We start from the raw sequence: 25,440 nt of genomic DNA, 5'->3' as shown, positions 1-25,440 counted from the left end.
CTGACGGGGCTTGGAGATACATAAAGCAAGCAGGAAAGGAAGTCAAGTTGTCAAATAAAGGGCCAAAGGGGGCCAAGATACGACACTGGAGAGTCGGATTAAAGAAAATCATAATCTTAAAAATAATGTGGTAACCAAAGAGAAGATGGGACCACCCAAAGATAAAGCAGTCAGAGGATGCAGGTGAGGTACAAAATTAGTTCTATGCATCTGGATCACCAAGGTGAAGGACAGTGAGATCAATGTGGGGAATGATAATATACTTGGGTAGTTTGAGATCAAGAAGTGTTGCTGAGCCTCTTGAAAAGCATGAATGCAGCTAAATCTCCAGAACCTAATGGAATCTATCCCAGTAGGTATGTTACAATACTTACCTTCAGTGGCACTGCCATTCTGCCACTGGCCATGTGCGCGATTTTAGCGCCTTTGGGGGGGCGGGGTTAAAACGTGTTTTTTTCCTACCTTGTCCTGGATTATATTTTGTTGGAGTGCAAGCTTTTGCTGAAGAATTGTTCTGACGGCCATTCTGTGTATTTTTGTTTTTTAATCGCCCGACAAGTACTCGCTAGAATTTAGAAGATTGAGGGGGGATCTTATAGAAACTTACAAAATTCTTAAGGTGTTGGACAGGCTAGATGCAGGAAGATTGTTTCCGATGTTGGGGAAGTTCAGAACAAGGGGTCACAGTTTAAGGATAAGGGGGAAATCTTTTAGGACTGAGATGAGGAAAACATTTTTCACACAGAGAGTGGTGAATCTCTGGAATTCTCTGCCACAGAGGGTAGTTGAGGCCAGTTAATTGGCTATATTTAAGAGGGAGTTAGATGTGGCCCTTGTGGCTTAAGGGATCAGGGGGTATGGAGAGAAGACAGGTACAGGATACTGAGTTGGATGATCAGCCATGATCATATTGAATGGCGGTGCAGGCTCGAAGGGCCGAATGGCCTACTCCTGCACCTATTTTCTATGTTTCTATGTAAGTTCAGCGCTGGAGTAATTTTAAAATCAGCTTCTAAAGCCGTCAACGCCGACAACGGGGACGGATTTCAGGTACGGGACAGGTAAAGGAAAGCCGTTTATTTTATGTATAAAAGAGCTAATAAGCACTAATTAGTCCTTAGTGTCCTAAATTTAACTACTAGATCTAAACATCTATCAATGCGAGGTGCGTAGGGTGATGAATAGATGGGGAGGGGAGCACAGGGGATGTCAGTGAGGACTGAATAGTTGACCGAGGTGATTCATGAGGGTTGGGCAATGGATGTAGTCAACATGAATTTTAGTAAGACATTTGATAAAGTCCCACATGGTAGGCGGATCCAAAGGATTAAGATGCATGGGATCTGTGATGGGGGGGTTGTGATGGAAGGGTGTTTTTATGACTGGAGGTCTGACCAGTGGAGATCTACTGAGATGTGGTGGGCCGAAGAGCCTATGTGTGCTGCTGTATCTCCCCTGTGCTGTGGAAATATCCTCCTCATCAATCCTCCTTCAGTGAGATCACCTCCTGTCCTTCCAAAGCAAATACAGGCAAATGTAACCAGCTCGGGTCAGCATGGATGAATGGGCCAAAGGGCTTTTTTTCCCGGTACTGTATAAATATGTGACTTCAACTTGCTGCCTACAAATGGCAGAGGGCGTGTCTGACCTCCCACTCTGAAAGTATTCCCATTCTCATATGTTTGGAAACCATGTCTGTGAGCCAAGTCTCAGTTTGCACAGCTTCAGGCACGTTGTCACTTCTGGCCCACTTCGCTTAACAGCTTTACTGGTGAATGTTTGAGGTTGTTGGGAGCTGTGTCCACAGGAGGCTGCTTCCAATGTGACCTGATCCAATAACTCTGATTAGAAGCTTCAAATAAAAAATTCTGGCTAAGTTGCCCTATCCTGCCAATCTTTAGTAATTTACTATCTTGCCAGCACCAAACTTAACATTTATGAAAATCTTAAATTTGACGAGGATGTTTTCTATTTTTTTTTCATATTAGAGGCTTTGATTGCACAGTTGACATAAACTTATATTCTCACGTTCTTGTGATAATTTTTTGCAATAGCTATTCAACCTGCAAGCATAAATGTGGTAGATGTTGAAGAATTCATTTCCGACAATTAACTGGTCACAATTCATATATTTAGTATACTGCCACATGTTGCAAACCATATCTGAAAATGTCTCCTGATTTTACATGTACTGTAGATTAGAATCCGAAAGCCTGGACCATTGCATATGTTTCGGATTTCAATGGAAGATTTTAGCGTAGATTAGATAGGTAGCGCGGGCGGCTAAAGGGAGCGGGCCTCCTCCCCGGAGATTGGGGATCTCTTAAATCATTTGCTTAAATGTTAGTCAGTTAGTTTGGAGGGATTTTATGTGGGGGGGGGGGGGATACGAAACTGTAATTCTTAGTCGCCAATGGTCGGAGAGGCGGGGAGCTCATAACACCTGCTCTGGAGCGCTACCACCGAAACATTGTGAATCGCGGGCGTCTCGGGGGCGCCGCAATTTGTTTAATTATTTCTACACTTCACGGCACTCTAAATCCAGCACCGCTTGTTTACTCGCAGCCCCAGCTCCGCGATGTTGGGAATCGGCGGCGTCCCAGCATCCAGCATTATCTTTTCCCATAATACCCGCTCCCCGATGTCCTGGGGCTGCGGGCGTCGGGAATTTTGAATGTAGAGTTGCCGGGGTCGGACTACAACCGTGTCGGACGCCCGCAGCCCCAGCTGGGAGTGGCGGAAACAGCGCTGGGAGCTTAGGAGTACGGCCATTTGGATCTTCAAGTCTGACCAGGTAGCTTTTCAAATTAAAGTTTCCCCCCCTCACCCCCCCCCCTTCACATGATCCAAACTAACTTTAACATTTAGCAATAGATGTATAAGTATTCCAACTCCCTCCCCTATACCCCCTGATCTCCGGCCCTTTAGTATTTAGAAATGTATCTAATTTTTGTACTCATCATAAGGAAGGGTAAAGATTGTGGATCTCTTAAATTTGCTGTTGCTGAATTTGAGGTAATACGATGTAATACAATTCATTCCTCATAACAGCTGTTCTGCCCTCTCGTGGCACAATGAATTTTACTTCACTTACTGGAGGTTTTCTCATCCTTCTGAGTGAAATAATGCCCTCCCCATTTTCGGGTGGGCAGCCGATCTTTGGCAGGGCCTTAAATAGGAGTAGGCCATCTCTTCAAGTTGATGAGGTTTTCAAAGCCCATTGGTAATACATATACTATTCCCTCCCCCCATACGATGTTAGATTAGAAATGTACTAATTGTATAGAAATATTCCACATGAGACAATATAATGAATTTTAATCGCCAGTGAAAAATGCAGTTTTGGGTGCCACCATCTTTCAAAGTCCTTAAAGGCCATCTCTTTGATGAGTGCAGCTGGCCATAAATAAGCCCGATGTGTCCTAGTGCCGAAATTTCCAGTGAGACAATGGCCTGGCTAAGCAAAGTTGTAGGCACACTGTGCCTGCAGCTGTATCTGGTCCACATGCTCAGTCTCTTGGAGTACATGTCACTAGCTCTCTCTCAACTGCTTGTTCCACCTTCATGTTTGCATTGTGACTGGTGTACAAGAACACCTCCAACACAATAATCTAACACTATTTAGTCTTAAATATACTTCAATATATTAAAGTAATATGCTTTGTTTCTGTTTCTCTGAATTAAGTGGATAACTTCAAAATTATCCACATTATATTGAACCTTCTGTTCACTCATTTAAATCACCCTGTAGCTTTTTATAATTCCCAGTCTACATTGTGTTGCTGTTGAGATATTACATTTTGTCCCTTCAAGCAAATTATTAATATTAGAAATAGCTGAGGCACAAGCACCGATCATAACAATTTACTGTCTGCCCACTCCCAAAGAAAGACCCATACACAGTGCCCTCCATAATGTTTGGGACAAAGACCCATCATTTATTTATTTGCCTCTGTACTCCACAATTTGAGATTTGTAATATAAAAAGAACACATGTAGTTAAAGTGCACATTGCCAGATTTTAATAAAGCATTTTAATACATTTTGGTTTCACCATGTAGAAATTAAAACAGTGTTTATACATAGTCCCCCTCATTTTGGGGCACCATAATGTTTGGGACACAGCAATGTCATGTCAATGAAAGTAGTCATGTCTAGTATTTTGTTGCATATCCTTTGCATGCAATGACTGCTTGAAGTCTGCGATTCATGGACATCACCAATTGCTGGGTGCCTTCTCTGGTGATGCTCTGCCAGACCTGTATTGCAGCCATTGTTAACTTATGCTTGTTTTGGGGGCTAGTTCCCTTCAGTTTTCTCATCACCATCTAAAAGGCATGCTCAATTGAGTGATTGACTTGGCCCCTCAAGAATTTACCATTTTTTAGCTTTGGAAAAACTCCTTTGTTGCTTTAGCAGTATATTTGGGATCATATATACAATATTTATTACATGTCATTTGAACCTCAGTGAGGCTCAAACGAAACTCCGTTTCCACAGCCATACAAACAAAGACTACAGACATACACACAATTCAATTTACAGAAACATCCATCACAGTGAACCCACTGTGATGGAAGGCAAAGTCTTTTCTCTCTCCCCTGTTCTCCATTTCTCTCCCGTTGTCTTGCTGTAGAATGAACCGTCGGTCAATGAGTTTTGAGGCATTTGTTTGAACTTGAGGAGATAGGATGTATCTATACACTTCGGAATTCATTATGCTACTACCATCAGCAGTTGTATCATCAATGAAGATAAGTGAGCCAGTACCTTCAGCAGCCATTCATGCCCAGGCCATAACACCCCCACCACCATGTTTCACAGATGAGGTGGTATACTTTGGATCTTGGGCAGTTCCTTCTCTCCTCCATACTTTGTTCCATCACTCTGATATAAGTTAATCTTCGTTTCATCTGTTCACAAGACCTTTTTCCAGAACTGCGGTTGCTCTTTTAAGTACTTCCTGGCAAACTGTAACCTGGCCATCATATTTTTGCGGCTAACCAGTGGTTTGCATCTTGCAGTGTAGCCTTTGTATTTTTGTTCATGAAGTCTTCTGCGGACAGTGCTCATTGACAAATCCACACCTGACTCCTGAAGATTGTTCCTGATCTGTCAGACAGATGTTTGGGTTTTCTTTATTATAGAGAGAATTCTTCTATCATCAGCTGTGGAGGTCTTCCTTGGACTGCCAGTCCCTTTGTGGTTTGTAAGCTCACCAGTGTTCTCTTCCCTCTTAATGATGTTCCAAACAGTTGACTTTGATAAGCCTAAGGTTTGGTAAGCCTAAAAATCCAAGCATACGCAATCCAATGGTTTTCCATTCTACCCGCATATTGTTAAAAAGAACACCCGTAGGTTTGTTAAGTATTAGTTCCCTTGGTGAAATCTATATAGACTTTGTCTAATCCTGTCGACATTTTCCTGTCGATATTTTCTATTTAATGTTTTCACTGATAGTAGATTAATTAATCTGGAGTTCCCTGTTTCTACTCTTTTCACTGAGGCTGTCAGAAGTATTTCAATGCTGTTCCATAATCTAGAATTCTGGAAAGTAATGTACTCGTTATTTCTAAACCACCTCTTGAGTTCTCTCTCTTGTATTGTTCGCACCTTGAAATGTGTCTTTTTAACTTCTTTAGGCATTGACATTTTTATATCAGACAGTAAAACTATCTGTGGCGCCAACTTGAGAATGCTGGATCTCATACTTGTCCACGGAGGTTGCAATACCCTCAGTTGTACTCAAATACTCAAGATCCTGTAACAGACCTGCCTCATTCACAATTACAGCCTCTTATCCCTGACCAAATGTCATTTCCGAAGTATTTAAGGTGTGTTGTTACTTCCTCTCCGATCAAATGATTCAAGTATCTTTCTCACCTGCCGCATGTTTTAGTTTTGGAGAAACATGCTGGAAACAAGCCCTTTGGCCCACCGAGTCTGTGCCAACCAATGATCACCATTCACATTAGTTCTATATTATCCCAGTTTTGCATCCTGCACTCTAGGGGCAATTTATAGAAGCCAATTAACCTACAAACCTGCACGTCTTTGGAATGGGGGTGGAAACCAGAGCTTCTGGATAAAAACCACGTGGTCACTGAAAGAACATGAGAACTCCATTAAGACACCACCTAGAATGAAGTTTGCACCTTGGTCTCTAGCTCTGTAAGGTAGCAACTGTATATCTTGCGGCATCTGCACCCTGCACTTCAGTTCCTCAACAGAGCTAAAGTTCCTCAGGCTGCTGGCATTTACTGTGGATGTAGTCGCCTTGGACAAAAGTGTCCATATGCTCCCGCATGTTGCAGCTGCGGTATGTCTTCTATCCGCTATTATTTTCACTTAATTGATTAGTTTGACATTAATCAAATTTATCTCATTTAGTTTATTAAATTATTTTAGAGCATTGGTATTCATTAACTTAAAACTGCCTGCAGTCATTTACAGTCTTTACTGAAGCCAATTAACTGATAAACATGCAAGTCTTTGGAGTGTGGGAAGAAACCGGAGCACTCACCGGAAAACTCGCGCAGTCAGGGGAAGAACGTTCAAACGCTCAAAAGAAAAACGAGGATAACAGAATTGTGCTAGATGCTCCTCAGCTTCTTCCCACAGGCTATAAGACTGTTAAATGAACTTTCCCCCCTGCCAAGTATCGCGCACAAACCCCCCACACTGCAGCAGAGCCACTGTTGTGCCGCTGCCGTTCGGAACGGCTGTTGAATGTTATTGAAAACCATTAGAGGGTTAAAAAGTTTCATGACTGTATTTTTGTAGTCAATTGCTATTTATTTTGTAACGAAAACAATGAACGGACACTGTGAAATGAGAAATGTTTTTTTTTTACAATGAAAAATGCACAATACTCAGGAAATGACAATAAAAATTTACACAACATTCATTACAATTAGAACACAAATTTTCAAAAAGGAACTGAATGCTAGTGAAATGTAAGCACTGCGAATTCAAGCGGTACAGAAATAAGTGATCTCTTTGTGACATTTACTTTTAAATCTGAAGTTTCCATTATTTAATTCAAAATGTTTATAAAACCAAAGAGGGCCCAAAAGTTTCATTCATATCATTGTAGTCAATAGTCAGATTTATTCGTCACATACACAATGAAGTGCAGTGAAATGAACTTGCCAGCAGCGGTACAATAAAAAAAAACCAGAACACACAATAAAATGTTAACACAAAACATAAGCCACCACAGCATTCATCACTGGATTGGGCATATGAAGTAAAGCACAAAGTTCAATCAGTGACAACTCCATTTTTCTCGCAATTGTCGGGACCAGGAACAGCTTCGCAGTCACCGCCATCGGGCTATTAAGATGTACAAATAAGCTCTGAACAGGTGTGCATTGTATGTTTATTGCATTGCATATTTTCTTTATTTAGCTGTGTATGCATTTTCCAGACATTGTTTTAACTCATTGCAACAAAGTTTATTCCACTGCATCCTTCGGGTTTGTACTGAATATAAACAGTAAAATAGTCAAAACAGTTCAAACGGACTAAAGTGCAGATGTTTCTATGAGACGTGACCATCCGAGGGAGACAGTCCAGGGGGGTGGGGGGCACTCAGCAGGGCCGGTTCAGAGCCGCTACAGCTCTGGGAATGAAGCTGTTCCTGAGTCTGGAGGTTCAGGCGTAGAAGGCCTTGTAACGTCTGCCGGAGGGAAGTAGTTCGAACAGTCCATTACAAGGGTGTGAGAAGTCTTTATGGATGCTGACGGCCTTCCTAATAATATTATTATTATTACACTATCTGTTTATTTAGTGTGTGTATATGGTCTATAGACACACTGAACTTTTATTTTCCATTTTGTATTATGTTTACATATTCTGTTGTGCTGCAGCAAGTAGGAATTTCATTGTCCCATCTGGGACACATGCCAATAAAACTCTCTTGACAATTTAGTGAGGCTGAGGGTGTCATGGTAGGGGTTGCCAGGTATTTTCTGATAGCCATGTTTGCCAAGTTGTGGTCAAAGTCAACATTGAATTCAGTGTTTTTGGTTCTGGTCAAAGGGCTGTGCCAGAAACATTTGAAGGTTGTTATCGTTCTTTATAAATACACAGAATAAAATGACTATTTTGCCAGGAAGCAACTCTTCCTGTTATAATGCCACTCAGAATGACGCTTGGGTTTCCAACTCAGGATAGCATGGAGTACAGAATCATGGACTACATAAATATGTCAACTATAAAAGCCATCGGCGACTCTGGTACTTTATCTGTGACATTTTTAAGCAGGTGTGCATAAAACATCTGAACAGATACCACAATACTTTTGTACTGTGAAACTCCATATTTCCTTGTCTCCCTTTACTAATTGCAAGAGGGATTCTGGTGGGATGTTGATAGCTGGTGTGAAACACAACACTAAAGTGAAATACATCGTCATAACCTTTTTTAAACTCCACTAATGTAATGTGATTTGTGCATTTCATAATCATTTAACATCAGGTATGAAGATCTGCATGAAAGAACAAAGAGAACTATATTATACTCTTCCAGCACCTCTAGCGAGGCATTGTTTTGTTCACCCATCTCTGACCTGTTTCTAGTTCCATCTTAACATGCATATTAAGTATGTCCTTCAAATACCGGAATTCAAATCCTGTCTGTGGAAGTAGAATAGTGTCATCAAAACAATTACCAATTTGTCATTTAAAAAAAAAAATGCATATAAGCAGCAATTTTCATTTTGGGTTTACTTATGGACAAAGGACATTTATTGTCACATGCGTTCTGACCAAAATTAAGTGATTGGTAAAACCAACAGGAAATGTCCATGTATGGTTGCTATTGGGTGCATTTCAACATTTTGACTGTAATATTTTTGATTTAAAATAATGTAGTTAATGTTTTCCATGTTTTATAGAACACCAGAACAGTGTCCAAGTGTGGTGTCTCTGCTTTCTGAAAGTTATAACCCTCATGTCCGATATGGTGCTGCCCTAGCTCTCGGCATATGTTGTGCTGGAACTGGCAATAAGGTGAGACCACATTGTTTTGATTATTAAATAGATCAGCACATGTTCCATATCTCTCTTGTGCAAAATTGAAGCTATATTATTATCATTATTTAAACTAGGCAAGACTCTGCAGGACATAATATCAGTAAATACAACACATTTTAACATCAGTTTTCATTTTTGCTACAAAACGTGTGACATGTGCAGGGCAAAGCTGGAATATGGTCAGGTCAGGATCCTTGACCAATGGATACTCATTTGAAACTCTTGGTCTGATATATGTTGTGGAAGGTAATTGAAGAAATGCTTTGAATACGAATGTCTAATTAAATAACTGAGATATCATAGGAGAATGTTACTGTTCGGTCCAGAGCATTAATTTGTGCAGATCCCAAACAAACTTGAAAGTTAAATAACAAATTGTTCCCATTGATCATTCTGCATTTGCTGTTTACACTGCAGTTTCCTCTACTTTAGCGGGTGTCAGGGATTATGGGGGGGAATGGGGTTAGGAGGGAGAGATAAATCAGCCATGATTGAATGGCAGAGTAGACTTGATGGTTTGAATGGCCTACTTCTGCTCCTATCACTTATGACTTTGAGGAGTTCATATGCAAATTAGATGATCATTTTTTGGAACATGTGGTTTTGTTTTACTTGACTGATTCTTTACATTTTCACGCTTTAATAGTTGTGTTAAACGATCTAGACTGAAGTCTACAATCCAGCACGATATTGACTTTTACATGGAAACATAGAAACATCGAAAATAGGTGCAGGAGTAGGCCATTCGGCCCTTCGAGCCTGCACCGCCATTCTATATGATCATGGCTGATCATCCACTCAGTATCCTGTACCTGCTTTCTCTCCATACCCCCTGATCCCTTTAGCCACACGGGCCACATCTAACTCCCTCTTAAATATAGCCAATGAACTGGCCTCAACTACATTCTGTGGCAGAGAATTCCAGAGATTCACCACTCTCTGTGTAAAAAATGTTTTTCTCATCTCAGTCCTAAAAGATTTTTCCTTTATCCTTAAACTGTGACCCCTTCATCTGGACTTCCCCAACATCGGGAACAATCTTCCTGCATCTAGCCTGTCCAACCCCTTAATTTTTTTGTAAGTTTCTATAAGATCCCCCCTCAATCTTCTAAATTCTACTGAGTCTATCCAGTCTTTCTTCATATGAAAGTCCTGACATCCCAGGAATCAGTCTGGTGAACCTTCTCTGTACTCCCTCTATGACTTTCTTACACTTATTGTTCCTTTAATTTCCGTTCTTTTGCAGGAAGCTATAAATCTTTTAGAGCCAATGACTAATGATCCAGTGAATTACGTCCGCCAGGGGGCTCTGATTGCATCTGCCCTTCTCCTAATCCAGCAGACAGAGATCACCTGTTCAAAGGTAAGCTTGAATACAACATTTGCAAGCGGATGGGCAGAAGAGTTGCATTGGAATCCCATCACCCAAAAGATTCCCACCTAAGTTTCACACTATCCAGACATGAATGTAACTGTTCTGACAGTATTGCTAGGTCAAAATCTGGAACTGGCATCTGAATGTCATTGAGAGTGCTGCCACCATTTTGATCTCGGTGGTTCAAGAAAGAGTTGAGCTAGTTCCTTCTTGGGATAGTAGGCATTCTGTTTGCTGTTGCCTCTGAGTACTGTTGCTCTTTGAACTTTCTGACAGTTATTTTTGTAAGAAGTATATAGCACAAATGAAAGGAAGGGAAATGATGTACAAATTGAGCCTTAAGGAAAGAGCAACTCGAATAAAACTGAAATCTAAGCTAACCATCACAATCTAAACCTGATCTGAACCCAGAAACTTTCATTTCAAAAATTTTCTTTCATACTCGACCTGACCTGTCTCAGTAAATATAACAATTTTAAATATTCTGTTGAAATGTTTAAAACACCATGTGTTGATCAGGACTAGGGAATATTTAATAATTCTTAGCAAATAATGCTGACCCAAATAATGTACTGAGCTGGCTCAGCATGGCAAATCCCACTTCGACTCGAATCAGGTACACATAGTTGAGTTCAAGTCAGATGAATGAGTCCACAGATATCAGGCTCAGATCATGTGTGATTTGGGAATGATCGGCTTGAATACAAAATATAATTATGCATGCATTGTACTCAACCGACATAGCACTTCATTTCAACAGCAAGAAAGATAAAGGTAGCACGACATACAGGAAGATCAAGAAGGCACAACATAAGACATAAAGTGCTGGAGTAACTCGACCCGTCCCCCGAACCATTATCTGTCCATGTTCTCCAGAGATGCTGCCTGAACCGCAGAGTTACTCCAGCACTTTTTTTTCTTAACCAACATCTGCAGTTGTTTGTGTCCACTCTGAAGAAGGCTCCAGAACCAAAACAAATTCTGTCCATATTCTCCAATGATGCTGCCCGACGTGCTGAATTACTCCAGCACTGGTACCTTTTTTGGAAAGCAGCATCTTGAGTTCCTTGTGTCCACAACATACTTAATTGTATTCATGTGGATTTTGAAACCTGTGCTTGTGTTCAGCATTAATTTTTTGTATTTTAACAAAAAAAATAAAACGGTGATGATGAAAAAATTTAGTTTAGAAGCAACCTTTGATCCTTGTAGCTTAAGCAATAAGGTTTTAATCTTGACCACTGGTGCCATCTATGTGCATATTCTCCCTGTTCCTTTGTGGGTCTCACAAGTGCTCTGGATTCTTTGCATGTCTCATACAGTACGGGTTGCTAGGTTAATTGGTCTTTATAAATGAGCTCAGGTGGACGGGTAAGTAATGGAATCTGGGTGGTGTTGATGTTTTATGTTCTACATATTCTTCATTGATTTGCTGTGCTGTGGTATTTACCAGGTCACGCAATTTCGTCAGCTTTACGCGAAGGTCATCAACGACAAACATGATGACGTGATGGCCAAGTTTGGTGCTATCCTAGCTCAAGGCATTCTTGATGCAGGTAATGTATAGGCTACCTTGAGACCCATCATTGTCCTCAAGAAAACACTGAGTGGTGTCTCACATATGTTATACCTTTAATGTAACCAGGTTGACTCTTCCTAATCATACTATGAATTTCTACTTCTTCTGTTACCATTCTTATCAGTCTAACTGGTCTATAATCTGATATTACCCTCTTCCATTTTGTATGTGTATTTCACATTAATGCCCAGCTGCTCCAGAATATAAGGAACTTTGTAAAATTGTCACTGTTGTTTTCCCTCCCCATAGCCACCTCTTTTAGAATCCTTAAACTCAGATGATCAAATCAATGAGATAGTACGTAATACTCTCCTGAATCTCTTCAGAACTCTGTTTCAATTATAGTAATCATATCATATACTTATTAAAACTCTGATCTTGTTAGTGTGTATATGTGTGTGTATATGTGGTTGTCTTTACATCTTCGCGAAAAAAACTACACGTAACAATTACATTTTTACATATTCCGGTTGTCATTTTTCCCGTCGAGGCCAGGATCATCTTATCTGAACATTTCATGCTTTATTTCTCGACTTATTCTCGACTAATTACTGATTAGGTCAAAAGACTGAAATTAAAACCACCAGCTTTCAAATGTTGACGTCACAATGGCTCAACAAGCAGTGAGAAGCCTCAGTGAAGATCTCATCCTAAATGAGAAACGTTATTCGCGATTAAAGCTTTAAAAATGCCAACTTTCACAAGATTATTACCTATTCTGATTCACATTTTTCCCCTTGACGCAGAGATCACTTTCACTGAACATTTTATGCTTTATTTCTCGACTTATTACTGATTAATTTGAATTTCAAACTGACCAGTCTCAAATGATGACGTCTTTGAATTTCAAACCGACCAGTTTCAAATGATGACATCACAATGGCAGCTTGAACTAATGACGTCACAATGGATAGACTAGGAGGGAGAGGGCGAATTGCTATTGTAACACGCAGGGCAAGTGCAATTGGAATTTTTTTTTAAATAGCACAGTTGATTGAGGCTAGGGGAGTGCTGCAATCTTACGTTCGGGAATGGCTTGAGTTGGAGGACCACGCCTCCTGTGGGGGCTAGGGGTAGGGAACGGGTGCATTGGGGGAGCAGACCCAACGGGACTTGGTCTAGTCACTTTTAAATTCCTTATTGTCATGAAATCTTCCTTTTCTCAATATTTATAATAATAATAATAATAATAATAGCTTTATTTATATAGCACTTTTCATACAATTGAATGCAACCCAAAGTGCTTTCCACAAAAAACACAGGTCTAAACAAAAATACAATTTAAAACAGTAAGGACATAGGCAGTTAGTAGCATAAAAAGCTGATTTATATAAAATATGAGAGTGTACAAGGACAAAGGAAAGTCAGTTAAAAGCTTGATTAAAAAGATACGTTTTTAGCTTCTTCCTCGTGTCTGGCCATCTTCTATATCACGTCTTTCCGGTTGGTCAGTGACGGTTGACGGTTGGTGGTTACAGAATTGGCTACTTCAGTCAGTCACTGTGGTACAGTTTCTGTCGTCAGCATTGCCCGGGATGCTCCACGTGGAGGCTTCTGCTTGCATCCCAGTTTTTAGCTATAAGGTGATAGACTACTGACCGACATCCACAACAAAACCCACTGACTCCCATGGCTATCTGGACTACACTTTTTCCCACCCTGCTTCCTGTAAGGACTCCATCCCCTACTCCCAATTCCTCCGTCTACACCGCATCTGCACCCAGGATGAGATGTTCCACACCAGGGCATCAGAGATGTCCTCATTCTTCAGTGAACGGGGGTTCTCCTCTTCCACTATAGATGAAGCTCTCACCAGGGTCTCTTCAATACCCTGTGACTCTGCCCTCACTCATCATCCCCCCCCCCCCCCCCCCCCACTCGTAACAAGGGCAGAGTCCCCCTTCCACCCTACCAGCCGTCACATACAACAAAAAAATCCTCTGACATTTTCACCACCTCCAACGTGATCCCACCACTTGCCACATCTTCCCATCTCCCTATCTGCTTTCTGCAGAGACCGCTCCCTCCGTAACTTCCCGGTCAATTCGTCCTTTCCCATCTGAACCACCTCCTTTCCGGGCACTTTCCCTTGCAACCGCAGGAAATGCTATACTTATCGCATTACCTCCCCCCTTGACTCCATTCAAGGACCCAAGCAGTCTTTCCAGGTGCGGCAGAGGTTCACCTGCACCTCCTCCAACCTCATCTATTGCATCTGCTGCTCTAGATGTCAGCTGCTGTTCATTGGTGAGTCCAAGCGTCGGCTTGGCGATCGTTTCGCCCAACAGTTCGCAATAACCAACCTGATCTCCCAGTGGCTCAGCACTTCAACTCCCCCTCCCATTCCGAATCCGACCTTTCTGTCCTGGGCCTCCTCCATGGCCAGAGTGAGGCCCACCGTAAATTGGAGGAACAGCACCTCATATTTCGCTTGGGCAGTTTGCACCCCAGTGGTATGAACATTGACTTCTCCAATTTCAGGTAGTCCCTGCTTTCTCCTCCCCTTCCCAGCTCTCCCTCAGCCCACTGGCTCCACCTCTTCCTTTCTTCTTCCCGCCCTCCCTCACCAACACATCAGTCTGAAGAAGGGTTTTGACCCGAAACGTTGCCTATTTCCTTCGCTCCATCGATGCTGCTGCACCCGCTGAGTTTCTCCAGCATTTTTGTCTACCTATAAGTTTTTAGCTGCCATTTGAAAATGTCAACTGAGTGGGCGTCTCTCATAGCCCTGGGTAGGGTATTCCACACCTTGGGGGCGTAATATAAAAGGCTGCTTCACCAATTTTCGGCATTGCTGCGACATTGAGAGGCTTAGAGGCCAGCATTAGAAGACCTGAGCCCTCGCGTAGGGGCATAGGGAAAGAGGGACTCTGTAAAATATGCTGCTCCCAGGAGGACTTTATAGTCTATCCTGAATCTCACATGGAGCCAATGAAGGGAGTATAATACTGGGGTGATATGTTCTCTTTTCTTGGCATTTGTTAAAAGCCGGGCTGCGGCATTTTGAATGAGCTGTAACTTGTGGGTGGATTTTGAAGGCAGACCGGTAAATATGGCATTACAGTAATCAAGTCTGCTTGATATGAAAGCATGTATGAGTTTTGTACAGTCATGTTGAGTTGAGAAAGGCTGTACTTTAGCAATATTTCTGAGGTAATAGAAAGCACACTTTGTTACCTTATTTATGTGAGATTTAAAATTAAGATCATTTTCAATTTTTTCCCCAAGGCTTGTGACTTCTTGTTTGACATAGGCAGTCAAATTTCCCAGTTTACCGAGTAACATCTCACTCTTGGGTTTTGATCCAAGGATTAACATTTCTGTCTTGTTATTGTTCAGTTTAAGAAAGTTAGCATTCATCCATTTTTTAATGGAAAATAGGCAGGAGTCAAAGAACTTAAGGCATTTGCATCAGTGGGTTCGACAGAGAGATATAACTGAGTGTAATCGGCACAACTTAGAAAATGTACATTATGCTGTCTGATAACCTCCTAGCGGCAGCATATGCAAGGAAAAGAGTAACGGGCCAAGGCAGCTACCTTGTGCTACACCACAGGGTATATCATGCAGCTGTGACACATGATCCCCAAGGCTAACAAAGTACTTCCTTCCACTTATATATGATTGGAACCAACTTGGTACCTGATCTGACAGGCCGACCTAGTTTTCTAGGCGATCTATAAGAATGCTGTGATCTATGGTGTCAAAAGCTGCTGTGAGGTCTAAGAGGATCAGCACTGAGACTTTGTCCTCGTCAATGCTAACTCTAAGGTCAGGGCAGTCTCAGTGCTGTAATTTGCTCTGAAACCAGATTGAAATTTCTCTAAAATGTCATTATGACAAATGGTGCCTTCAAGTATGAAGTTCTATACAAAATGTTTGTTTCATACCTCGGGTCATTTCCTTTTTGCCCATTATATTCTTTCCCGCCTTTGTCTTCAGAGAAGCCATGTTTATTTTGTTTTTATATTTTTTAGATACAGCTTGCTTAGATACAGATATTTATTGATTTGATTTCTATAGCTGTGCTGTAGAAGAGAAATGATCAGTACTAATAGCTGATTCAAATCACCAAACATTCATATAAGATGCTCCGAAGAAAACTGGGACATATTAGTGCAGGCGCTTGCAAGCCATTTTCGCAGTTTAACAGATAACATTTAAAGGCCAATATCCCTTTTGCCTCCTTAACCACTTGTTGGACTTGCCTGCTTGTCTTTTGTGATTCGTACACTGGAACACCTATATATCCCTCTGATCTTTACTCATTTTGATATCTCTCCATCGATATGATAATCTGCCTTACCATTGCTCTCACCAAAGTACATGATCTCAAACTACCCCACATTAAAATTCATTTGCCAGGTTTTTGCACAATTGCTCAATCTGTCTATATCCTGTTACAGAATTGCCATGTCCTCATCACAACCTGCCCTTCCATCTGTTTCAAATCGACAAATTTGGAAATTTGATCATTATGCAAATATTAATCACTTCAGAGCAAACACCAATAACTGGAGTCCTTCACTAGTCACATCGCTCCAACTGATAAAGGACCCATTTATTCCAAGTAATAAACTTATTTCACTGTTTTGAAGTTTTCAATAGACCTAATTTTTTATTTGAGAAGGAGGATAGTTTGAGAGAGTTTGCTTGATTTCCACCCCTCTTTGTGTGGAAGAAATGTTTCTGACATTTCCGAAAAGTCTAGCTTTCATTTTAAGTTTATGCCTCATATTTCTGGAGTCTCTCACCAGAAAAGTTAATTCAAAATTAACTTGATAAATGGCCTTAAGTATACTGTTTCAACTGTCCGTCCTAATTTTGCTGAAACATCCTTTTACAGTAATGCTGAACTTCAAGCACCAATAATTCACGTTCAGTCTCTGGAAAAACAGATTGTTCTTCTGCCTGATGTATCATCCAGTTAATCCTTTAATTGAAACATCTTGACCATCCAAATCGATTATACTAGGGGTACTGCATAACTAATTGAATCCATATTGGCTTGAAATCAACACATGAGATGAATCTAAAATTTGCATCAGTCATGCAACTGTGACTTGCAATGTAAAGAGATTATGAATGGATGAAAAGACAATGTATTTGAATGTTGGGACTATTCTGATGTGAACTTGGCTGCATATTTTGGAAGTGAATATCTTGATCATATTAGATAAAGCAAATTCTGTTTAGCATTAGATGAAACTACAGTTACGGTAAAGTGTAATTTTATTTCCAATAGCTTTGTGTCATTAATATGACAGGCATCCCGAGGCATATCATAAAGGTGTTATCAAACACCATTTAGCACTGTGACCCAGGTGATGTTGGGGCAAGTGTTTAAAAGTTTAGTCAAAGGGGCAGGTTTTAAGAAACATCCAAAAGGGAGAGGAGAAGTTCAGTGGCTTACAAAAGCAATTCCACACCTTTGGCAGCTAAAGATGTGAATATTATTGTATAAAATAAACAGAAGGCTCCAAAAATGTTTTCATTTGAGTTGTGTGATGTAAGAGAAAAATTAGATTCTTTTTTTCCTTCCCCTCCCCTCTATTGAAGTTCAGGATATATTCAAAATAGCTTGAATTGTTGAGTAGTGAATGAGATGCAGCAGCCCAAGCTGCTCCATTCTCCAGGCTTCCGAGATTCAACATATTGTCATAAAATCATCTAAAATATTGGGATTTCTTGGCTTCAACATTTTTAATTCGAAAAAGGCCCATTAATGAATGGGTGCTTTCTTGCATTATTCAATCCATTATAATTTAAATGAATGAATGCTGCTTAACAGTGGCGCAGCGGTAGAGTTGCTGCCTTACAGCGCCAGAGACCCGGATTCGATCCTGACTACGGGCGCTGTCTGTATATGTTCTCCCCGTGACCACGTGGCTTTTCCCCGGATGTTCCAGATTGCCCCCACACTTCAGTTCTACAGGTTTGTGGGTTAATTGGTGTCAGTAAATTGTCCCTAATGTGTAGCATAGTGCTAGTGTACGGGGTGATCACTGTTTGGTGTGGACTCGGTGGGCCGAAAGGCCTGTTTCCACAATGTATCTCTAGTCTAAAGTATAAAGTGTCTAAAGACAGGTGATGAAGTAAGATGATTTAATTTCCTTTCTTTTGATAGGTGGTCGCAATATGACCATTTCACTTCAGTCCCGCACAGGACACACCCACATGCCCTCAGTGGTAGGAGTGCTGGTGTTCACTCAGTTTTGGTTCTGGTTCCCTCATTCACATTTCTTGTCCCTGGCCTTCACTCCAACTGCAGTAATTGGACTGAACAAGGATCTCAAGGTAACTTCATTTGTGTATATTTTCCTTCATTCCATTGTTTCAAGGTCAAACATGCCCCGATAAAGTTAAGAGAGTGCGAGAAATCGGGGCCCTGGTGATTTACAAAAAAGTTTAGGAAATGGGACTCTATTGAGTTTCAAGGGAGATCAAGAAACATCACCAGTGAATCAAATGGCAAACCATAAGGATTTCCGAATAATCACTTTGCATGTTATCAGTTTTACGAAATACCGGATATGTTAATCAAGGCTGCATTATAATGAAATGTTAAGCCTGTGCTCAATTTAAGTTGAATAGAAAAATATTGTACACATTAGAAACCTGAAATACAAAATTCTGTAAATACCTAGTAAAATGCACAATGACCTCTGGCTGCTTGCCCTCCCCTTTGAGAATGTTCTGCAGCTTCTCAAAGACATCCTTGAACCTGACTCCATAGAGGCAAAGCAATAACCTGGACTCCCGTTTGCAGAAACAATCTCCTGTCTGTCCCCCCCTGACTATCGAGTGTCCGGTCACTGTAGCCCTGTCACTCTTCACTTTTTGCGGTTCAGAGCCAATCTTGGTGCCACAGGCCTGGCTGCAGCTGTTGCTTTCTCCTGAATAATTATCCCCCCCACCCCACCCCTACAATATCTTGAATATAAATGTATTTATATCCACAACAGCTATTGGAGCCGAGCAGGATAAGTGTCCTGTGTTCTGCCCATTATTTTTTATTTTTAATTACTTACTCTTATATACATAATGTCTACACTGCAGATGTGCTCTATTGGTTGTAAATTGTCATGGGAAGGCACAGATTGTAGACGGTTCCATATAAAATCACAAATTTCCCTTCCCTCCTAAATATATTGAATTAGACATATGGTATTCTAAAATGTATTTTTCTGGCCTTATTATTATAGTTTGTTCAATAACCTTTAAACACTACATGTATGGTATACTTTGTTCACAGATGCCTAAAGTCCAGTACAAATCAAACTGCAAGCCATCAACATTTGCTTACCCTGCTGCACTGGAGGTTCCCAAGGAGAAAGAAAAGGAAAAGGTCTATTTCACAAGATATTTCCATATGTAAAAGCTATATGGCATATGCTCTGTAATACCTAATCATATTCAAAGGAGTAGAAAATACATTTTTTGTTCTCTTATAAAATATGAAATCATGAATTTATACCTGAAATTTATTTCCCAATTTTAATTTGTGTTTTGAATTTTGAAAAACTAAGCAAAATGCAAGTTGCGTATTTCTGCCTTTATTGTCAGTTTTTGATTATAGACGTTAGTGCACCAGTACCTAGCCAGTCTAGCCTTTACTAATCTTTACAGATAATCAAGCAAGTTTGTTTCTTCTTTTCACAAGATAGACAGTTGTGATATTTTTGTGATAACAGTTGATGCGTTGGACTACTACTGTTGCTATCACAAATTATGGCCATGAATTCATTATTTTAAAATGTGATTTTTTCATTTTTGTCATTCTGACGAGGCTTGAAATATAAATGTGTTACCTGTTCAATGCCCAGGTCTCTACAGCTGTCCTATCAATCACTGCCAAAGCAAAGAAGAAGGAGAAAGAAAAAGAGAAGGGAAAAGAAAAAGAGGAGGAAAAAATGGAAGTTGTAAGTATGAAGTGGACAGATGTGTGTAAGAGTTACACGCATTGAAATAATCTGGACAGGAAAATGCAGAGTGACGAGAGAGAATTATATTTTCTCTTTCACTTTCCAAATTTGGAATCTCAAAAAATAGTTAAACTTCCCTTTAAAAACAATTCAATGCTCAAAATAACTTTAAATGGTCTATTTTAGGGGGGCCAGGGCCACAGTTTAAGAATAAGGGGTAAGTCATTTAGAACGGAGATGAAGAAACACTTTTTCACAGATAGTTGTGAGTGTGTAATTCTCTGCCTCTGGTGGAGGCCGGTTCTCTGGACACTTTCAAGAGAGAGCTAGATAGGGCTCTTAAAGATAGCGGAGTCAGGGGATATGGGGAGAAGGCAGGAACGGGGCACTGATTGTGGATGATTAGCCATGATCACATTGAATGGCGGTGCTGGCTTGAAGGGCCGATGGGCCTACTCCTGCACATATTGCCTGTTGTCTATTTATTACATTAGATAAACAATGTTATCGTAAATGTGGTTCATTGAAGTTTTTTTTCTTTCCAGGAAGAGATGGAGAAGAAAGACGAAGACAAAGAAAAAGAAAAGAAGAAAGAGCCAGAGCCAAACTCTCATCTGTTGGAGAACCCAGCTCGAGTAATGCCTGCACAACTTAAAATCTTGGCAATGCCAGAAAGTTGCAGATACCAACCATTTAAACCTGTAAGGATTGTTTTCAAACCGTGCAACTAAACTTGTAATTATGTCAGTTAATGACATAATAATAGCTTCAGTATGACTGTGTTTTATTGTTGTAAAGTAGGAATTACAGACGTCGGCCAAAAACATGAGGCAGAAATTTGTCTTGGAATCTCCTACAATGTTTTTTCTTTCCATATCCCAGGCAAGATGCTTGCTAACAAGTCAACTTATGACAGTCACTTCTACCTCATCCCCATCTCACTTGACAGCTTTCTACTGTATGTTGTAAAACTGCTAGTCTGGCATTCTGTTTTGAATGAATTGAAATTCCATTTAATTAGAATGTGCGGGCCCTGCCATAAACTGTGTAACCTGGTAAACCGTTCCTCCTGTATTCTTCCCCCAGCCACAATCTCAGACGGAACCAGACTTCAATGAAAGCCAACAACTTGCAACTTAAGAACAGTCAATGTGACCACAGCTCAGTCTATCCATGTTAGACTGATCTGTAGACTTGTTAACTTCTCACTTTGTTATTAAAGTTCTATTACAACCTTCCATTTTACATTCCCCAAAACTGTGAGAAATAAAAAATATTACCTGCATCCCAATTCGCAGTGAAGCTCATTAGCTTAACATTTTTGTGCTCATTAATTTTCATTGGCTCCCATTTGTTTAAAACCTTGTTCATCTTTTCCATTCGTTCAGCTCTACTAAATGAACTTATGACAGTGAATAAATATTCATTTACCTTGTTCTCTTTTGCGATAACCATTTCCAAAAATCCACCATCAGCTGTCACCCCTTTAGCTGAATAGGTCCCAACCTCTGTCATTCCATCAACGGATTCTCCTCCTCGTAACCTCCACTTCTTTCACCTGTCCTTTGGACCTTTGTAAACATTTATCTTTTCTTCGTGGTCTATTTTTTTGATTACCCTTTTTCAACTTTCTCCTCTTTTATCTTTGTTTCATTATATAAATTAGGCAATAGTGCAGCATAAGTAGTGAATGTCCAAGTCGGGTTGAATATTTTTGTGGAATATTTCCTATCGATTTGGAAAGGCTCTGAGCTGTGTTATGGTTTATGAAAATGTGTGTCCGAATGGTATTTCCTTCACCCTTGTTAATTTTAATTCTGACTTGTTGCTTTCATTTCTAACGTGGGCCAGTTAAATTTGTGAGAGTTAATCGTACATACCCTCAATTTACTTATACAGTACAAAATATTTTACTGATTTGTCCAACTCGCAGGCACTAATTATTATTGTTATTTAAAAGATTTAACAGTCTTTGTTCATCCCTCCCTCCTTCCAATCCACATCTGTACCTTTCCGTTTATGATCCTCCTGTCTAGCTCCACCAATTTCTATCCTCCTCCTCCTGTTTCCATCAATTTACAACCCACACATTTCATCCACTGGATCCTCTCCCCCAATTGGTTTCATCTGCCCATCATCACTTCCCCAATGGGTCCCATTCTCACTTTCTTTCCTTCCCAGATTCTGTCCAGCACTGGTAACCCTTGTGTTTTGGCATCATAACACAGCTGCTGTCTCCACCTTTACCCAAATTAGACATCCTTTACTGGCACTCTCATGCCATTGGGTTGCAGGTCACCCAGGTGGAATACTAGGTGCCATTCCTCTGGTTGTGTAGCCACCCCCGCCCCCACTAGATCTATCTGGCCTTCATCTTTCAATCCCTTTCAGGTCCATTTGTCACCTACCGGAGCCGGTCTCATTCCTCCCCCTCTCCTCTTTATACTGGCCATCTTCACTTTCAGTCCTAACGCAGGATCTCAACCTGATATTACACCATTTTCTTCTCTCTTTTCCCAACCCCCTCCCTCCTTTACTTTCTCTACAATTACTGCTCCAACAGTTTGATTTGTGTTCCAAATTCCAGCATCACCAGTCTCTTCTGTCTCCATGACAATATGGGTGGTGTGTCATATTCTAGTTCAGCATTTTTGGCACTTGGAGGAAACTAGGGGCTGGGTGGCATGTCTGTGAGCGGATGGCGGGCCACATCTATCATGTGTACACATGGATCCCGCCCCGGATGGCAGGCATCAAATCACGTATTCACATAGATCCCGCCCCTTCGAGGATGCCACCTGGAGCACTGGCCCCTAGTTACGGGCGCTCACGAACATGGCGCACCTACAGTCCATTGCCTTGGCTCTGTCCTGAAGGCGGTGGCTCAAATACTCACACTCACTCGTCCCCGGCCTATTGATAACCCCGATCCTGACAGTGAAGCCCAGACACAGAAGGTGTGCGGCCGTGCCAGTGGCTTTGCGCAAGATGCAGTGCAGCCAGAGCTCGACTCCGCTCGGGCACTCGGGGGCTCCGAAATTGCAGGCCTCAGGCCTCCTTGCGTCACCGTGCCTGGGCACCTCGGGCCAGGGAGGTACCGGAGATGAAGGAAGTCTGCGGGCCAGATGACTACGGAAAAAATAAAACACCTGCGGGCCGAATGATTTTGGCTTACATTCGGCTTACATTCGGCTTGCATTTGGCCTGGGGCCCATAGGTTGCCGACCCCTGATGTAGAGCAATTACGTTTGCCTGAAATACCTCGGTTTTATTGAAGTTCAACACTAAATAGCTGTACTGTGGTTTGAGCCACAGACATTGATATAAAAGAATGTTATCTCAATAGCATGATCAAAAATACCACAACATTTCTTGGGTTAAATATTAATTTAGATTTGATCAGGGACAGGAGCATGAAATTGAACTAAACTAGTTTTGGAACCTAGGATGCAGTAATACTGGCTCTTTGGTCTTCATGCTAGTTCAACAGACACAAGAGGTTTATTGTTTACATTTCCTTTCATACTTTGTGTTGTGGTTCCTGTGTTCCCTTTCAACACGGGTCCGAAGAAGGGTCTCGACCCGAAACGTCACCCGTTTCTTCTCACCAGAGATATTGCCTGTCCCATTGAGTTACTCCAGCATTTAATGTCTATCTTCCCTTTCAACTCATTGGGACCATGCCTCCATGCAACTAATTGTCCCATGCTCCCAAGGGCACTGAAGAATTTATTATATTTCAGTGTGACATCCAAAAACAGTATGTAGGAATAATATTCAATAGTCTGGAAAATTTACCAGTCTGGCATCCCCAAATTACCAAGTATGTTTTACTTTATGTTAATTTTTCAAATAATGTTTTACATATTTCTCTCATTTGTCATACAGGTGATTTAGAGTATGTTTAATCTCCACTTTGAAATCATCCGAAACTATAAAATGTTTTTTACGCTAATGAATTTAGTTGTTTGTTATACCACATTGAAATGTGCTGTTTTTGCAGTTGTCAATTGGTGGGATTATCATTCTGAAGGACACCAGTGAAGAGATAGAGGAGCTTGTGGAACCTGTTCCTGCTCATGGACCCAAAATTGAGGAGGAGGAGGAAGAGCCTGAGCCTCCAGAGCCATTTGAATATGTTGATGATTAAACCAAGTAAGCCTCGTGATTCGCAAGTCACTCTTGTGTTCTGTTTCACCAAATGCAAGAGCAGCAACTTGCACTGGTGTAACAATTTATTTTAATAAAAATGTCCCAGGCCAGTTATTAATACAAATGTTATTAACACTAATCCACAGAAGGATATATCAGGACAGATGACCAAAATGCATTTCAGCATGCACTTAATGGTCTTTGGTCTCATTTATCTGCCTTCATGCCGAGACATCATTCAAATTGTATAGTGCCACTGAAATCAAATTCAGCCATATTTAACAGCTGCATAGTTAATATCCAGCAAGCTGATGAGAAATTCATATGTGACTTGTGTTTTTCCAAAATAGTGTATGTTATTTCTCCATTCAGCGAGTGGCTTGGCATCATATTGAATGACTGCAGGATCACTATAACGGATAACCCAAATTAGGGCCAACAATAACATTTCTCATTTAATTGGATTTAAATATATGGCTTTAAGAATCAAATGCTTCGGAATTAAATGTTCTCAAACTGAGTAAAACGTTGTTGAAAACCGGCGTCACTGAAAGGCTCATTCTATTTATTTTCTTTTGATCCTACACAGGATACTTGCGCCATTTTCAACATTGGGGTTTTATCGGAGATGCCTGTTTAAGGTGATCATACCATGCTTCTGCAGAAAGGACTAGTGCTCTTTCATATCTGGACTTGATAACTTTCAGAATAATTGCAATTAATTATACATTGTAAAACTTGGTAATGCTTTGGAGAAATCAATAAACCACTTTCGTGTATAAAAACCATTGTGCTTTATTTCATTTTTGCATGTGCACTGAAGTTTACTCAGCATTAAGATAAAGTTAGCTATTCTGAAAATGCATTTCATGGATCCTGCAACCTTCAGGGCTGCAACAAAAATTGTAACAGCATCCATAAGTAAAACGACATGTATTTTCCAATTGTTTCCATGGTCACCTGGGTATATATATTGAGATGGATTATTGTAGTCTGGAATTGGACTTTGATAAAAACAAAATCCTTTTAGTTTTGAATTTTGTTTGTATTCTCTTCTGCCTAATGTGCTGTTGGGGTACAGCTCGCACCTCACAAAAATTACTATTCTGTAGATGGATGAATCTGGGTGGGTAAATTCATAGAAAATAGAACATTGCAGTTTGGAACAGGTACTTCAGCCCAACTGTCTGCGCCTGATATAATATTATTAAATTAATCTCCTTTGTCGGCACGTGATCCATACTCCTCCATTCCTTGCACACCAATGTGCCTATCGAACAGCCTCTTAAATTCCCCTATTGATCTGCCTCCACCATCCTCGGCAGCGAGCACCAAGCACCCACCACTCTTGTGTTAAAATATATATTGCTC

At 40.7% G+C, this 25,440-nt stretch overlaps 1 protein-coding gene across 1 annotated transcript in view; it reads left to right on the top strand.

Moving 5' to 3' along the window:
- Nucleotides 1-24,854, top strand: part of psmd1 (proteasome 26S subunit, non-ATPase 1) — a 91,950-nt gene extending 67,096 nt beyond the window's left edge. Inside the window, exons 17-25 of the mRNA XM_055645426.1 lie at nt 8,900-9,014; nt 10,285-10,401; nt 11,867-11,969; nt 18,120-18,289; nt 19,248-19,340; nt 19,819-19,914; nt 20,463-20,618; nt 23,921-24,072; nt 24,659-24,854. Coding sequence (XP_055501401.1) covers nt 8,900-9,014; nt 10,285-10,401; nt 11,867-11,969; nt 18,120-18,289; nt 19,248-19,340; nt 19,819-19,914; nt 20,463-20,618; nt 23,921-24,067 — 997 coding nt within the window. The 3' untranslated portion in view covers nt 24,068-24,072; nt 24,659-24,854. The remainder of the gene's footprint in view (nt 1-8,899; nt 9,015-10,284; nt 10,402-11,866; nt 11,970-18,119; nt 18,290-19,247; nt 19,341-19,818; nt 19,915-20,462; nt 20,619-23,920; nt 24,073-24,658) is intronic.
- The last annotated feature ends 586 nt before the right edge of the window (nt 24,855-25,440 follow it).

The sequence above is a fragment of the Leucoraja erinacea genome, chromosome 14 (genome assembly GCF_028641065.1).
Source record: "Leucoraja erinacea ecotype New England chromosome 14, Leri_hhj_1, whole genome shotgun sequence".
NCBI classification, from domain to species: domain Eukaryota; kingdom Metazoa; phylum Chordata; class Chondrichthyes; order Rajiformes; family Rajidae; genus Leucoraja; species Leucoraja erinaceus.
The sequence above is the reverse complement of the archived record's forward strand: the minus strand, read 5'-3'. Positions and strand labels throughout refer to the sequence as shown.